This window comes from Sinohyriopsis cumingii, chromosome 4 (assembly GCF_028554795.1).
Source record: "Sinohyriopsis cumingii isolate HCF-2022 chromosome 4, ASM2855479v2, whole genome shotgun sequence".
In the NCBI taxonomy this organism is placed as follows: Eukaryota; Metazoa; Mollusca; class Bivalvia; order Unionida; family Unionidae; genus Sinohyriopsis; species Sinohyriopsis cumingii.
In genome coordinates this window covers 139,295,240-139,307,995 of record NC_142964.1, presented here as the reverse complement: position 1 = coordinate 139,307,995, position 12,756 = coordinate 139,295,240, and the positions used below count along the sequence as shown (strand labels likewise).

Below are 12,756 nucleotides of genomic sequence, written 5' to 3'. Positions count from 1 at the left end.
TGAATGAATGTAATTTTCCACTGTGATATGAAGGCATCCATGAATGAATGGCATTTTCCCCTGTGATGTGAAGGTATTTATGAATGAATGGAATTTTCCACTGTGACATGAAGGTAGCTCTGAATTAATGGAATTTTCCACTGAGGAAATAAGGAAGTAACATCCAGATTTAGTGAAAAGCAAATGTATTTTTTGCTTCTGTTCTCCATTAAGCAACAGTTTTATAGCAAAAGAATGTAAAAAGATCTATTTTATGAGCAAATGTTGATTGAAAAATGCTTCCACTTAAGTAAGAACTAGGTCATTACTGATCATCAAATGGGATTTTTGAAAAAGCATAGTGCACAGTTTGGAACGATTATCTTATCATGTGTATCTAACAAACACAAGGTATGTGTGGATTCAAGAACAACACACTGCTTCAATCTATTTTTTATTTCTCATCCATACAATTATTTACAAATTCAGTGCAAATTTACCAAGAAATGGCCAATTTATAAATGCTGTTCTTGTGCTATTCATGGGTGTTCTTTTTAAATCACTTCTCTCCTCCATGTCCCTTCACATAAACAAGAACACATTTTATTGACTTGTTGATTGTTTGCATTTCCTGACTGCTTGTAATGTGGTTGTCAGTGATGGACCCTAAATACCATGTCATAATGAGGGAGGGCTGAACATGGACCATTTTTTCCACAGCAATGGTGAACCAATAAAACAACTTTGATGATTTTAAAATAATCTATTGTTAAATGTTTATGTGATACATGAAGAAAATGATAATAATTGCTGCTCATTAAACACAATATAAAATGTCTAGCTGACAAAGTACATGGTTCAAGATGGCAACAGTATGTGTATTAAAAAATGTGCTCATTGACAATGAGCAAATCTTTTCATGATGCAGTAATATTTAATGATTCTCTTTTAAGATAAAGATCACCTCTGGTAAAACATAAGTACTAATTTTTACAAAGCAGATGTCTTTTTATCAAGTACATCCTGATAAAAAAATTTAAAATTGTTGTCTCATGGGATAGGAAAATCAATTTGTGTTCTGTCAGAAATAATATCTGTATTGTACTCCAGACTCCACTGTCCTTTGAGATGGAAATAATCATCCATTTTTTTCTTTTAAGTCAAGTAAACATTTGCAAGACTTGATACAGGATGCAAAAGAAGAAATGATATTGTATTTAAATCATCCTTGCATGATATAAATATGACAAAGGCCTAATGAAAAAGATGAATGCTTAGAAATGAATTATTGTACATGTGGGTTTTCAGTGAGTAACCGGATTAAGTGGCTCTGCTTTGATGGTGTTGAAATCCAATGAAGAATCTGTGTCTTCGTCCACTTCTCCTATCACAGCACTGTAGGAACAAATAGAGAGCACAGTAAGCATAAAATTAAACTAACGATACACAGCAAAGCAAGGAAATACATAATTATCAAATATGTTAATATTAAATATTACTCTTCATGTGACTGTAAAAACAAAAGACATAGTGGAGACATGAGTAAAGTGTTGTACATGGTCTTTTAGCGAATAAGCAACTAGATTCCCCACCACCTATCAGGATACTTTCATTTGTGCAATCTTTATCTTCACATTTTTACAAAATCATCTGACAGATGTCAGAAATGTTGTTTGGGATGATTTACAGCTCCATCATTCACCCAACCATCTGAAAAAATTAAACTGTTAGAAGACAGCAAAGTTTGCCTGTACATATTGATTCAGACAAAAGAGTTTTGTATTTGTCAATATTGACAGTGATGATAATAATAAACCAAGCTGTTGATGCGGGTCGCAGTTACCTTTATTTGTGTGCTTCTCAAGATGTATAATCATATCCAGTTTGATGGGTTTACAAGCAACATGGCCAAAGAAACCGTATCACCATTAAAGATGTAAAGAGTAGTTACTCAAGTGTCAAGAGTAGGTTATGGTGACCTACTTTTGATTTCACCATGTAGCACTTTTCATGATGCTTGCACATATCAGGAATCATGACTCTATTAGAAACAATGCAGAAAAACCAACCTAAACATGAAAAATATACATGATCCCAGAAGCATAAGCAATAGTCTACACTGACTTACTTTTAGCACAGTGGTCTATTACTTCTCAGGACTGATGCACAGATCTATTTTCTGTACTGTACAATCAATAGTATCAGAGAAACTAACCTAAACATAAGAAGTGTACATAATCATTGCAGTGAAAAAAGTACATCACAGTGGCATATCTTCGCATGGTGATATAGTAATTCTCAGCATGCATGCACCTACATACTGTAATGACTACATAAGCAACAGTGTCCCAAAAACCTAAATGTACAATGTGCACATGATCACATAGTTCAGTGGCCTACAGTTCACATGGTGGTGTAGCACTAGGTGTAATTAACATATTTTCTGGTGTATATGTTGTTACATTTTGACGTGGATGTCTGGGCTTCATCTTATGCTTTGAATCAACCTATATATAGATTATGTCATTGACATTGCTTTAAGTAGCAGTAATACCATGATTCTGAGATGTAATCAGTAAAACTGAAAACTAGAACCAATTCTTGTTGAATTATCCTGTCAATAAATTGTTATAAACTAATATGGCTGGTTTTATAATTATTATTCTGTATGCATTGGTATGTGCTTGCATTTTTCTTATTTCTCCTACTGAGTATTTATAAAACACCATAGACTAAGTACACAAATATCATATATTCACAATACTGTCATATACTCGCATAAGAATGCCCATAATATAGTATAGTATTAATATGTAACTTGTCTCGATTTTTCTGTGTCTGTTGCTAATTTTCTATAAATTGCTCATTTCCCTATGGTTTGTCTCATTTTCCTATTATTAGCCTCACTAATTTGATCTCATCTGTGAACTCTTGCCATCAAAAAGGTGTCAACTGGAATAACCTGGCCAAATCTCAAGGCATGTTCAATCAGCATGTAAATAACACTGCACAGCCATGTGGTTCCTGTGACAATGGGCATCATACATAAAATAACGAATTCAGAGGTGTCAGTTGATAATGGAATATAGAAGTGCTCTTGTAAATGAGGAAGATCACAACTGTCATGTAAGTGAACAATACTGATTACAATTGCCCTGAAACCTCCACACCTCTCTACAAAAAAAAATAAATTTGTAAGTGTCAATGATTCCTTTTTTCCAGTTAACCATGCATAGTGTACAGTGATATGACTAATATTCATGAAACCAGAAGTTGCTAGCAAAAAGGAAATGAATCCAAGGTGATGATCTGGCTATGTTTTACACTCCACATTGATTTGTCTATGGATGAAAGATGGAAAATTAAAAAAATTAGCAAATGCAACTTCAGCTTATAGGCTGGAAAATGAATTACATATGTTTTGTAGCTGTACATGCAACAGTGTCCGAGAAACCGACATTCACAGTGTATATGTGTTTAATGGCATGTCAGCACAATAGTGGCTAAAGAATGCTGATTTAAAGTAAAGTTCTAAAACTTTAAATATAAAGAACTGCACACAGCAACTTTAGAAAGATAAAACCATTCCAAATGTAAACATGAAGTTCAGGAAAATCAAAGACGGGTAAACTGTTACAATTCTGTAAAATGTATATAAAATAAAAGATAAAGGTAAAGAGTATACAATCCTTCAAAAAAAAAAAGGTTGCAAATACTGCATTCTCTAGTCTTAAGGTCTCTTTGGGTGGACATGAAATTTTCCTAATGAATATGTAAAAAATAAATTGTGTCTCACTGAGTGGAAGTCAATATGCTCAACAAAAATGTATTCCTCTCATCAAGGACACCTGCATGGCACATACTCCTGTCAAGATGAACCTTTCAGGAGGCATGCTCAAATTGGGTATGTGTGTTCTATATGCACCCAGCATAAAATCACTCCATCTCACTGTGACTTGTTCAATATGACGGATACCAATCTCCAAGGATGGGCTTGATATTAGGGAGCTTGTTTCTGGAGTTTTTATTCCACATATTTTGCCAAGTATTATGAGCATGCATATTTATATTTGAAGTCAGTATGCAAAATCTTTCATTCAAAAATGGGTGAATGAAGTGCTGCACTGGCTGCTTTATCCACCCTTTCATTATCCATACCCAATGCAACTAGGAAGCAAATGGTACAAAATAGTGTTTTCCAGATTGTATGTCTTTCAGAAAACCATGTTGTTGGTATGTTGAAGGTTTTGCGAGGTTTACAGTGTGGAAAGGTAACCAGAAGATGATGAAATTTGCTTTTAATGTTAGAATAAAGTTTAATGATTTTAGGATTGGCTGTAATTTCTGTGGTGAAAATGGAGGCTTTATTAGTAACTGGCTCAAGATGGATACTTCATTGGCAACACTATCTCCATATTTCAAGCCATTTATATATTAGATGAACATCTGAATTTACACTCAAGAACAAATTGATTTGATAAGATCTTTTTAATTGGTAAAGATCACATTTTTGGGGTGTGGAGGATTTGATGACCAAAAATTTGATTACAAAGAATTCTGCTTGTAAACTCTGAGCTATAAACAAGCTTGGCCTCATCGTATCAATCCGCTTATAAAATCTGGTTAAAATCCAATAATAGGCAAAGCAATGATTGTGCGGTCAGCTTTGTTTATTCCAACGATGAAAAATTAAAAGCAGAGCTGATCATGACTGTAGTTTAAATAAAATGTTAAACTTCAAGCACATGTATTTTGCATTCAGCTTTTGATAAGGTATTGTTGCAACTTCAGTTGAATTTGACTTGTGTTTGTAAAACATATGCACCAACTGTAGATGACAAGGTCCAGGTCAAAAAAAGTTAATAAAATTAATTCCGATAATGACATGATAATCTAATCAGGTGATTTAAATGTGAATACAAATAAGCGTTCCAAATTTGATAAGTCTACTTCAAGTTGTTCTGAGCCTTCGAATAATCATGCCATGGTATTTCATTTAAAACAAATGTCCAAACAGTTTAAAACACAACCTAAAGAATTGCTGTAGTTGAAATGGCCTGAAAATCTAAATCAGACCATCTAAATGTGAATACAAGCAGGTCCACTAAAATTTAATTTACTGAGTAGTTTTCAGCATTCTTGTTAACATGCTTTTTGGGGTTGATGGATGAATGTATGGGCAGGCAGGACTAAATTGATATACCCCAATTACAAGCAGTGGGGGAAAAAAAATATCAACTATTTTCATCAACTTCAGATATCAATCAGCAGATGGCAAGATAGCATTTTACCCCAGTTTCTCAGTCAATGATAAAAAAAACAATTGAATTATGCCTTCATTACATACAGTTTCCATTGTTCATATTAGTGAACAACAGATAATAAACAAAACTTCATCATGTTTTGTATGTATTTAAAGTGGAAGAAAAAATGGCACTGAGTTGGTCTGAACATAGAGGTCAGTGTTTCTAATGACATAGGATCATATCCATCATTCACTGATCCAGTGCTGGGATGCTGATATCCTCAATGTGGCACCAAAGGAGGATAAAATTTGTATCCACCCCCTGCAGCAGCTGAGTTGGTAAAATATCAAATTCATAATCCCAGGGTCACAGGTTCAATACCTACCCAGGTCAACTGCCCATGTCCTTGGGAAAGAAAATTAGTTCCCATGACCTTGGGATGATGCATCCAATAAAGTGCTGAAAGTGCCACAATAAAAACACGAAGAACAACCCAACAAAAATTGTCAAGTAGTTGAAAGATTAATAATTCTGTGTAAATTACAATCACACATATGAATCTGTCAATAACTATGTTCATTCAAATAAACAAACAAAAATTAAACTAGGCAGGAAAATAAGAGTATGTAAGGAAAACAGGAACCATACTTTTTCTCTTATTTTTGTCCTAAGTGTCTTTGTAAAGAGTAAAATGAGACAAATATGATACCACCAGTTTTTTCCATAGGCAATAATGAATCTATAGTGAGAACAAAAAAGATGCAAAACAAATACAATATAATCAAGAAGTATGAAACAAAATACAATTCTTGACAGAAACTGGTTTTCGTGGTATCTTGCTTCTTTTGCACCTCTTAAGTCTGGAGTTCAATATTGGGCATCAGTAAGTACACATCATCATCCAACCAAGGTATTTTCTTGGTCTCTGGTTTCCTCCACCTTGGAAGACCATATTACATCATCAAGAGCACATTTGGACAAGGCAGATGAATGTTTTGCACAGCTAATGCAAAATAAAGTTTAAAGAAAACAACAAACCAAATGACCACAACAAATTTAATATTGTGGCAAAATGTAATTCTGCTATTGATAGCTCAAATGCATCAAGAAGAAACTTTAATGTAGTACTTACACATTATCTCCCCTGATGATGTACAATCCAAGTATCACCTGTTCTATTCCATCAGACGTACTGTAAACTCTTTCATGGCTCTCATCCAAAATCAGATTTATGGTTTGGTCAAAGCCTTTCAAAAGTCCCTGAAAATGCAAAAATAAAGATCAGTCTTAAATATAACTATCAAAAGTTCCTGGCAGTGGATTTTGCCTTTTACTTGTACAGAGTACTTCAACTTGTTTGAAATTAATTTTGATATGACTTAGTTTAATTCAATTGTAACAAGCATGTAGGAAATGGGTAGCACATGTAAAATGCAGGAAAAAGCACACAAACAATGCACCATCCTTCAAATATGCTCTCTTCTCCATTCCTATAGCACAAAAGGAGACAAAACCTCCTTCAAATATATATATATATATATATATATATATATATATATATATATATATATATATATGGGTGGGGAGGGGGGGTCTCTGCTATAATTTCATAGAAATTAGTGGATATTAAATTGTCCATGTTTGTCTATTATGCCATTCAACTGTCGAGATTTGGTTTTACAGAGCAACTCTTGTACTTATTATTGGATTTCAACTAAATTTTGTATGCAGCTCAATACCGATGAGGCCTTGGTTGAATTCAATAGTCATCATTCTGCATCATTTAGCAGGCTTACAGTCTTTGATTGACAGACTTACCCAGTTTTGATTCTGCACAATAACTGCTTAATTATTTTTCATTTTCAGCCAAATTTGATTGGCAGGTTGCTACTAATATGACCTTGCCTGGCATCGATTGAAAGCTTTCTGCATCAGTAAGAGAGTAATAGCTATCGATTGTAACACCCACCCAGTTTTGTGCCCACTCATTAGCTCCCTAACATTGGATTTCAACCAAATTTGGAATATAGCAGACTTTCATGACACCTTGGATGTGGCCATTTGTCATCATTTTACCTAGTCATTTAGTAGAGTTATAGACCCTTATGATCAGTCTCGCACGGTATTTATTTTGCACAAAAACTCCTTTAACTATTTTTGCATTTAATCCAAGTTTGCTTCCCTGTTTTACTTTTCCAAGACCATTGGTTGAGTTTCATTTTCACAGTTCTGTTTCGTCATTTAGCAGAGTTACAGCCCCTGGCATAACTGTCAAACACTTATTCTTTTCCTCATAGTAACTCCCTTATTTATTATTGAACTTCAACCAGACTTGGTATATAGCCTGATTTTGATGAATCCTTGGCATAGTTCTTTCATCTATATTTATTGTTATAGTCTTTGGTTATCCTGAAGAGCTTGTTTTCGTTTGTCTGAGATGAAGCAATGGTTCATTTGCCTCATAATAAAAGTTCGCTTAAGGGGGAGATGTACTCCTTGACAGACTCAAAGCCTCTCAATGTGTATCAGCTAATACACTGTACTTGCAGATGCTTGATCCAATATGCTATCACAGACTGACTTTGCATGGGTGTATTGAGTACTTCCCCTTCAGCAAAACTCTATGCACAGGAAAAGGAGTCATCACTTTATCTGAGATGAATGAAATTGGCTCTACTGTATGCTACCAAACTATCTTCTAATCCGTCTAACCCTGCATATGATATATAGAGGTCCAAATACCAAGCCTTGTATGCTTAGAAACCAGACTTCATTCCACCTTGTAGCATACAAATTTATATACACTATTTAAAAAAACAGACAAAAACAGACTTTTGGAAATACTGCGGAATTCTATATTCCCAAATTTCCATCATGGTAATCGAAGCTTCCCAAAATACTATTTGATCTTTGCAAACTCAGAAAGTCCTCAACAAATCCTCTCCTTTTTGAGAGTAAATTCAATGAAATCAGAGCTTTCTACTGTAATCACGTGTCTGGTACATAGATGATTCAAAAGATGGAGACAAAGTTAGGGTTGCAATTTGCAAAACCTCATTGTATCATCTTGAGCCAGTTACCACATAAAGCCTCAATTTTTAGTGCAGAAATTAGTCATATTGAAAGATTTGAGCTATGTGGGTTTAAAAAGCAGACATAGATTAGTACTCCTATCAAAATTGACAGCAAGAGAAGGATCATTGTTGCTTGTAAGATTTTGCAATAACAAGAACAATTTGGCATAGAGAGCACCAAATAATTTCATTTATTATATAGTTAAGTGTGAATGATAGTGACTTGGTGAAATATTTTTTGTTCATTCCTATATTTTCATATCTGAAAAATATATACTTGTGTTTTCACATGTGAAAATATAAGATATCCCATCATGCCATGTGACACTTGATTGTGTGTGCCCACAAAATTTGTACATGTACCTTTGGAAATAAAATGAGAATTTTGTGAGCTTGAACAAATAAAAAGAAACTGTCTCACAATACAGACATAGAAATCAATCTTTGATAAAGAAATCTGACCATATGCCATTTGCATTTATCTGGAGTTATTTCCCATTATTTCCTTGACAACAACGATAAAATGCTTGATGTGCCATTGCTGAATCGGACTTGCATTATTTTCATATATGGTCAAATAGTTTACAAAATGAAAAAAATGTAATTTAGTGTGACAGATTATGTCAACCCAATCCTACCGCTTTCTTAAGTCACGCATATTAATACAATAAGGCTATGAAAGTAGGAGAATTTACAAAAAGGGGAAGGAGATGAGTATCTTAATATTCTAAACTTTGAATCTGGAGCAAGTCTGGTATATAATAAAAAGAAAATTTTCTTTTCCCCTGTTAATATGAGATTTATGTCATCTTGCGGTACCAAAAATGACATATTTTAACTTGTGGTTTTGCCACTCCTTAAAATATCACATTTTTCGTACCAAATGATGAAATCTATCCAGTATTAACACTTACTTGTGACCAAGGCTACCTGAATTTTATATAATGCTCATTCATTTATAACTAAGATAAACTACTTTAAATTTACATGATGTTCATTCATTAAAAAATAGAAAGCTAAAAAACCAAAAGATGAAAATGTTTTTGAATATTTAAAGAAAAGTATGTATAAATAAAATAAACCAGTTCATAGACCGTTATTTAAGATCCACTAGATACCACAAGAAGTCCTCCAGTAGAAACATGATCCTGACATGACTGTTCAGGAGTAACAATAACAAGATTATTAAGATGACTGTCTTGGTGGCCAAACTTTCATATAAACCAGACATCATAAAAAGTCCTCTGGTGAACACACCATGTTGATATGACAATCCACTGAGGCTGAGTAGCTACAATAAGATTTTCAAGATGGCTGCTGTGGTGGCCATATCTGATACTGAATGTCCCACTTAGGACAAATTAAACATTGTAAGAAGTCTTTTAGTGAAAATGCCATGTTGATATGATTTTTGTTCAGGAAGAGAAGTGATATGATTTTCAAGATGTCTGTCATGGCAGCTATTCTGCACATCAGATCTGCAACATTTTCATACAAGCTTAACATGATAAGACATCTTTTAGTGAAAAACCCATGTTGATCTGTCAATGTTAAGAAATCCTTCTTCTTTTCTTTTTTGTCAATTTTGATACTTTTATGCAATCCCCTGCCCAAAAGAAACCAGTGAATTTAGTCATCTAAATCTAATTTACACTTGTGTGTGTGTGTGATTTGATTTTAAAGTAGCTTTAACACTTTTTCAGTCATATCTCTATGATGATAACAGTTTGGTATGACTTCGTCTGTGTTTAAACCCACAACCTTCCCCATATGAGGTGGATGCTCTAACCGCTTAGGCCATCAGAGTGGTCATTTACACATGTAAAATTACATTTTAGGAATCTTGAATATATATATTTTTTTTGGGGGGGGAGTGGTGAACAGAGGATTCCACCTAAAACTCAGATGAATGGGAGTTTCATTTTCCATTTCTATCTTCCACGTCAGTATGACTAAAAATTTTCCTTTAGTACAAAATACAGGCTTAAAGTTAAAGAAGGCCATCAAGTCATAATTACTTGTTCAGTAAAATAAAAGAACTATCCAAAACAAAGTTTCTGGGAAAGGATATGCTCACAATCAAAATGCATGGACATGTTGCCTATTTAATTTAATTACATTTAAATATGTTGATTGCTTTCTTGACTTTGATATTACAACCCTGTTCTATCGTAAAGTTTGTTATCAACTTTATGTATCTTGCCTTTTCAAAAGATCGTACGAATCAATGTAAAGAAATGATGTTATAAGTAATGTGATTACCAGTATTCAGAAGTCTGACACTATGATTATCTGGTGATTCAGCAGGTTTAATGTTGTTCCCTTCCAGACTAATTTGACATGACACAGTTTATATATCTGCCTTGTTTTTGCTTCCAAACTCACCTAGGTAAACAAAGGAATACTCAAAGATATATTTTCCATTTGAATATTACTAAAAAAGTATTCTAATTTGAATGTTTGGTTATTCATTTCAACTCTCATTACCAAGAAATATGAAACACGCAGAAAGAAAAATAGCCACACTATTGTAGGTAGTTCTAAACTCACAACCATAGGCTTTGCATCATTATCCTTACCTTGACTGTAAGAAAACTGGACTGCACGTGAATGTCTTGGGATAAAGTACACAAGTGACTGAATTTTACGTATCCTAGTGCCAGGTGATTAAAATAGAATATAAATTAAGTTAAACAATTGGCGCAGGGCATATCTCAGCACTGAGCTGGGGTATGTGCCTGCTGCATGCTCCTGCCCTGAATATGTGCCTGCTTTTATACTTACTACAATAATTCTGCCATCTGCTGTGACTACAGAAACAGTTTCTGAAAATAAGTTAAGGTTAAACATTTTAATTATCAATTTTCCCCATTTATTTCATAATCTTCTAGTCTGGTTTTGATTAAAGAATAAATCATCATGCCTTTCGTACACTCTTCCCAGAAACAGCTGGAATATCCGTTAATCAGAAATCTGCACCCTTGATTCAAAATATGTACATTAACATTTTTCTGGTGTGTCAAGAGACTACTAGTAGAGTGATATTATTTCTGACATCTTTATTCTGGACTAGTATTGATGCCTGACCTGGACCACTTGTCTTTTGGGAATTTAGTCACCTAATGCATATGTCCTCTCACCTGATAGAAATATAGTTTTTTGGTATGAATTCATATGGAGAGTCACTTTTACTTCAGATGTCATGCCATGTGTATTGTGTTTTGTACTGGACAGTTTCTGCTGGTATGCCATCAGTATTGTTTTTCTGATTCGATACATAATCCAGAAATTTGTTAAATTACTATCTAATTCTGAATCCAGTAGGTTATTTAGATGGCTGTAATAAAATGCATGTAATTGATTTCTTACAATGCAGCAAAAGTCTGGATATTTTTTCATGTCTACATCAGAATTATTCTATTAAGACCTTTTGTAAAGCCTGTTATTTTTCTTTATTATTAATCTCTGGTATATCTGGCTTACTCTTGAATGTTTTCTTTTTAGAACCTTCACTAATTTATTCTCAGGATCATGTTATTATTTTTTTTAATTTGTCTCCAAAAACTGACATGTTGATCCTGATTAGATCCCAGTTAGCCTGCCTGAAATTTAATGCTGTTCTTTTGGGCTATTATGATTGAATATGTTTATATCCAGTTTTCTCAAGATCTCATTACGATGCAAAGGCAAGTGAAGTGTTTTTCTACAAGCCCTGAATGGGACGTATTCACCTAGTCGAGTAGATGACCCTGCTCTGTATGTGGTCTATTTATATGTTTATGAGTAAAAAATTTCACAATATCCATTTTTAACGCACGTGATTTATATCTGACACCAGAGATAGTGCCACGCATATCCCAGTTGATGTCGATAGGCTGAAGTCTCCATTACTGTCGCTATAGTGTTAATATCTCTCAAACGGATGCGAATGTTTACTTATTATGCATAACTTCAAGAATGCATCACAAAATGATTGTTTAAAGGTATATATTCGCATCCGTTCGAGAGATAGCATCGTGGCCTATGACGACAAAATGGTACAGGGCGGGAACTGGTTATCAACCACAACAAAAACGGGTGCAAGTGCTTTGGACCCGGCCTGACTTGTGTGATTACCTTGTATCATGAGTGTGACCTTAAACCAAGTACGCTGCTGTGACTCCCCTCCCATCGCCAAATAGAACGATCAACATTAGAAGCTGTACCAAGTATTGTCTAAATGAAGATGTAAATAAGAAACTTCGACTGCAGCTTCATTTATTAAACTAGAGAGACAGGAATCCTATTTAATAAATATAACAGATCTCTTAAAATAATCTATAAAATACGAATTAAAGGATACTGTTAACGTAGCTCTCCAGGGCTGATGCCATCCTCGAAACGAAGTTTCAGTTCGCCTTCACCGGTTTAGGGACCAATCTTTATTTAGTTATAAAATAGAGAATCAAAATAAGACT

The 12,756-nt window shown here is 34.1% G+C and overlaps 1 protein-coding gene across 1 annotated transcript; it reads right to left on the bottom strand.

Moving 5' to 3' along the window:
* Positions 1 to 420: 420 nt before the first annotated feature.
* LOC149802189 (U6 snRNA-associated Sm-like protein LSm8) lies at positions 421 to 12,717 on the bottom strand. Its single transcript, XM_089956605.1, has 4 exons — positions 12,642 to 12,717; positions 11,084 to 11,124; positions 6,358 to 6,485; positions 421 to 1,374 (listed from the first exon to the last, which is right to left on the bottom strand). The coding sequence occupies exons 1-4, from the start codon at positions 12,670 to 12,672 to the stop codon at positions 1,284 to 1,286; spliced, it is 291 nt and encodes a 96-aa protein (XP_089812731.1). The 5' UTR covers positions 12,673 to 12,717; the 3' UTR covers positions 421 to 1,283.
* Between the last annotated feature and the right edge of the window lie 39 nt (positions 12,718 to 12,756).